At 46.1% G+C, this 4,740-nt stretch overlaps 1 protein-coding gene across 1 annotated transcript; it reads right to left on the bottom strand.

Annotated features, from left to right (window-relative positions):
• Positions 1-946: 946 nt before the first annotated feature.
• Positions 947-4,488, bottom strand: LOC147887257 (pentatricopeptide repeat-containing protein At4g20770-like). The gene has a single exon (XM_087394006.1). It carries the CDS (start codon positions 4,067-4,069, stop codon positions 1,439-1,441), a length of 2,631 nt encoding a protein of 876 aa, XP_087250132.1. The 5' UTR covers positions 4,070-4,488; the 3' UTR covers positions 947-1,438.
• Between the last annotated feature and the right edge of the window lie 252 nt (positions 4,489-4,740).

Consider the following 4,740-nt stretch of genomic DNA (forward strand, 5'->3'; position numbering starts at 1 on the left):
AGGTGATACATAGCACAATTGTAATTTTTTGAGTAAGCTTGGCCTCGACGAAATCGCAATCGGAGAACTGTACAAACTGCAACAAGCAAAACTGACACTCTTTTACCAGCAAAGGCGCCTAGCACAGACGCTTGATTTCCTCCCTCTCTTGCTCAAGTTTGAGACTTATGGCCTCAATAGTCTTTGCCAAAGAGTAGATCCTGGGAAAAAATTGTTGCTTACAATCACGTATGAGCTCACAGTCAGCTCCCATTACCTCCACGACACACTTTGTAGCTTTTTGTAAGAAGCTTCTTCACTCCAAAACTGGTAACGTGACTAGATTTAGCCCTTTCACAAGAGAAGAGCCCTTTTCCACACTGTAGAAGCTCCCTTGGGCTTTTCCTTCTCTCTACAACAAAGGCAACAGCCTATAACAAAAACTACGTAGCCACCAACGACAACAGCTCTGAGCTCCTGCGTAGTAGCAGCACATCAACAAAGATAGTGCTCACGAGTTGCCTCTGAGCTCCGAAGCTCTATTATCCAGCCAACAATGCCCATGGATAGGTTCTACAGGTTGCTGAAGCACTGGAGCGCTGGAAGATAACCCAAAGTGATTCTTGCAGCTGCATTGTAGAGCAAACAGATCTGGATGATGTCTACCCAAAATCTCTCCGTGAATGAGAGAATCAAGCTCTCCAAAGCTCTCGATAGATCTCTCGAAGCAGTGCATGTTCTCCTCGCACCGAGCTCCTCGTAGATCGAACGCCATGGGCTCTGATACCAGTTGTGGGAGAGGAGAGCACACACAAAGGGATAAGGAGACACCAAAAGTGGTGGAGCAAAAGCTACTCCAGCTTATTCCTCTATCATATATATATGAGTATACATGGACGCTGTACAAGTGGGTGGGCACACTGCCCTTTACCCCAACATTTACATCTCAGCTGAACATGATCTATTCTCTTATATGTCTACTGTTCAGCACGAACATAACAGACCCTGAGTTCAAAACAGGGAGAACCTTCTTTCCACCTGTCTTCATCTCCCTTCCCTGGAAACTTGTATGGATCCTGACTCGCTGGTAACATAATTGGATCCTTCTCTTTTTAACAAATCTCTCTTGCTTGTCTATGTGACTTTGCATAGATCCTAACTCATTGGTCTGATGTTCCACTGGAACAAAGATGAAAACTATGGCAGCAATGATAAATGCCAACTGTGTACTCATGTGAACACAATCCATGATGAAATGTAGGATATCTTTTGCTTGATAACAATTGTGGAAGCTGTTAGCAATATAACAGCACAGCAAACTCGAAAAATCTTCAAGCAAAACAAATGGTTACCTTCTCAAGGTCTTTGCATAGGCCACACGTATCAAAATCATGTAGTATTCCACAATGCTGTACCAGTTGCTTTTGACACCTTTGACATTGAAACACTCCCAGATTTACTACTCGTCCCATCTGCCAGCTTTAGCATAAATATTTGACAGAACGACATAAGGTGCCGCATGCTGTGGATTCAGCTGGACATATTGACTTGCAGCTCGTACTCCTCGTTCTAAATCCCCATGGAGCTTACAGGCACCAAGTAACCTTGACCATGCCCAGGGGCCTTTTTCAAAAGGCATAATGTCTACAAGGTCCTCTGCCTCATGCAATTGTCCTGCACGACCAAAAAGATCAACTAAGCATACATAATGCTCAAGATTGGGGGAGATCCCATGATCTCTTTTCATAGCCATGAAATACTCCCAGCCATCATCAACTTGTCCAGTGTGATTGCATGCTGTTAGAATGCACATAAAGGTTATAGCATCTGGCTTGATACCTTCAAGCTGCATCTGCTCAAAGAGAACCAATGCGTCCTTACTGTGACCATTCTGAGCACAGATTCCAATCATGGCATTCCAAGAAACCACATCCCGTTGGGGAATCCTGCTAAATGCACTTCTTGCATCATGAAAACTCCCACACTTCCCATACATATTGAGAAGGGCAGTCTCCACAATAACATCTCTCTCATACCCACTGTCAACAATGGCACAATGGATGTTCCGACCCTCACCCAGGGCTGAGAGGCTTGCACAAGCATCGAGGGCACTAGTAAACGTGATTGCGTCTGGCCTGACCCCTTGATGTTGCATTTCATTCAAAAACTCAAGGGCCTCCTCCGCCTGTCCATTTTGAACACACACTGCAATCATGGCACTCCATGACACAACATCACACTGCCACATATTCCTAAATGCACACTTTGCATCATGCAGACTCCCACATTTGCCATACAGATTGACAAGAGCAGTTGCTACAAAATTATCTTGCTCATATCCACCAAGAATAATAGTAGCATGGATCTCCTTGCCCACTGCTAGGGCTGCCAAGTCAGTACACACATCAAGAACACACCTGAAGGTGATCCTGTCTGGCTTGAAACCTTCAAATTGCATCGCACCAAACAGATCCAAAGCTTCCTTCTTATTCCCACTTAAGACAGATGCTGCAAGCATGGCATTCCAGGAAACCACGTCTCGCTCACGCGTTTTGGCAAAGACCATTGTTGCATCATGCAAACTCAAGCATTTGCCGTACATATGGACAAGGGCCGTCTCTACAACAATATCTTGCATGAAACCTCTCTCAATAATGACAGCATGTATCACCTGTCCCTCCTTAAAGGCTGCCAAACTGGCACATGCTTCTAGTACACAGATGAAGGTAATTTTGTCCGGTTTGATGCCATTACATTGCATCTGACGTAAAAGATCCAGAGCCTCCTTGCTGTGATTGTTCTGTGAACAAGCTTCAATCATGGCGTTCCAGGATATCACATCTCGTTGAGGCATTTCGTGAAACACGCCCCATGCATCCTTCAGACACCCACACTTGCCGTACAAACTAACAAGGGCATTTCCCATGACAAGGTCTCCCTTGTATCCACTGTCAATCATGGCCTTGTGGACCTCCTGTCCCTCTTGTAGGGCGACCAAGCTTGTACATGCATCAAGAACACAAATGAGGGCGAATTTATCGGGCTTGATCCCATCATGCACCATATTATAGAAAAGATCCAGAGCCTTCTTGTCACAGCCGTTCTGAGCACATGCTACAATCATGGCACTCCAGGAGACCACATCTCGTTGAGGCATTCTAATAAACACATTGTTTGCGTCTTGCAGACTCCCACACTTACCATACATATTGACAAGGGCAGTACCCACAACTACATCTCCGTCGCATCCATTGTCAATTACAATGGCATGAATTTCTTGCCCATAATCTAAGGCTGATAGGCGGATGCAAGCATCCAAAACAGAGATAAAAGTAACAGTGTCAGGCTTGATCCCTTCAAGGCGCATCTGCCTAAAGAGTCGTAAAGCTTTTTTGCCATGCTCATTCTGAGCGAATGCAGAAATCATGGCGTTCCAAGAGACCAAATTCCGATGAGGCATCCTGTCAAACACATTCCTTGCAGAATCCAAATTCCCATTGCGGGCATATGCTTCAAATAATATGTTCCAGGAATAGGAATTCTGTTGAGGTATTGCGTCAAACGTGGTTTGTGCATCCTGCATACTCCCACAATTGCCGTACATGTGGACAAGACAGTTCCCTAGGAAAGTATCATGATCAAATTCGTATTTAGTGATGTAAACATGCAGAAGTCTACCGTCCAACAAGGACTTGGCTTTGCCACAACGCTTTAGGAGAGAGGCCAATGTGGGGAAGTCTATAGTCTGACCCTGCAGCAGCTCATCCAGGCCGAGCTGCCCAGCTGGGCATTCTCTGAGGAGAGTAGATGGTTGTAAGAATTGCTGCTCTGAGAGTCTTTCCGACTGGTGGGTTGCAACGTGAGCACGCTCTCTTACCACATAGCTGATGACCCATTTCAAGTTCGGAGCAGGCAACGAGCGCAACGGCTGGGAATTGAGGAAATCAAGACTGATTCTCCGGTGGGTGACAAAGAGAAGACCATTCAGAGGCCTGCTGTGTCGCCCCCAAGTAAGGAGCGGTGAAGGATGTGATTTATTGGGAGGAGAAGATATCCAAGAGGAAGAGTGGCAACAGAACAAAGGGAACATACCGAATGCTTCAACGCCTGTATTCCTTCCCCAAAGCCATGCTTCGTGGTATTCCCCTATGTAGGAACTCAATCTCTATGAACTCCTTCGCAAAGACTGGCATACTGTATGCCTAAATTTGATTTCCTTCTCACACCTTCATAGATTGTGGTCGTCATAAGAGGACATGTTTTTTCTCATTCTCCCTGGGCATTTCAGGGCTACCTTCGCTAGTGCCAACCTTGAGCCCATATTTTGCCCTGCGCTGTTCGAATCATGGGGAGCTTGTCAGGCGAGTGTGTTTGAATTGTGGGAACGTCTGCCCACCAGTACAATTCAAAAACCTTGAGTGAACGGTGCTGCAGTGCTAGGTTGTGGCGTGGCTGTTGGGCTAAACGAGCATGGCTCTCGAGTTTCTGGGCATTCCCGCTCATGTGGGAACTTCCTCTAAGGCGCTTTACACACCAAAGAGTCCCTGCCCATCATAAATGGGGGGAGCCCATCAGGATGCTCCATTGGTGTGGATGGGCGCCCTCGCCCCCCTCTACACACATCAAAAATTTAGGGGAGTCCAAAAGCTGAGTCAGTTGCCACCTCGTGCCCATGATAAGAGATTTCTTCGGCATGCAACTTTGGTTGCCCAAGTTTGCGCACTCATTTTTCAACCAATCACATTCAAGTACAGGATCATT

Source organism: Dipteris shenzhenensis, chromosome 23 (assembly GCF_047967505.1).
Source record: "Dipteris shenzhenensis isolate YYH24624 ecotype China chromosome 23, Dip_SZ_1.0, whole genome shotgun sequence".
Classification (NCBI taxonomy): Eukaryota; Viridiplantae; Streptophyta; class Polypodiopsida; order Gleicheniales; family Dipteridaceae; genus Dipteris; species Dipteris shenzhenensis.

Coding starts and splice junctions, on each gene's coding strand:
- LOC147887257 (XM_087394006.1), bottom strand. CDS start 4,069: ATGTTCCCTTTGTTCTGTTGCCACTCTTCCTCTTGGATATCTTCTCCT.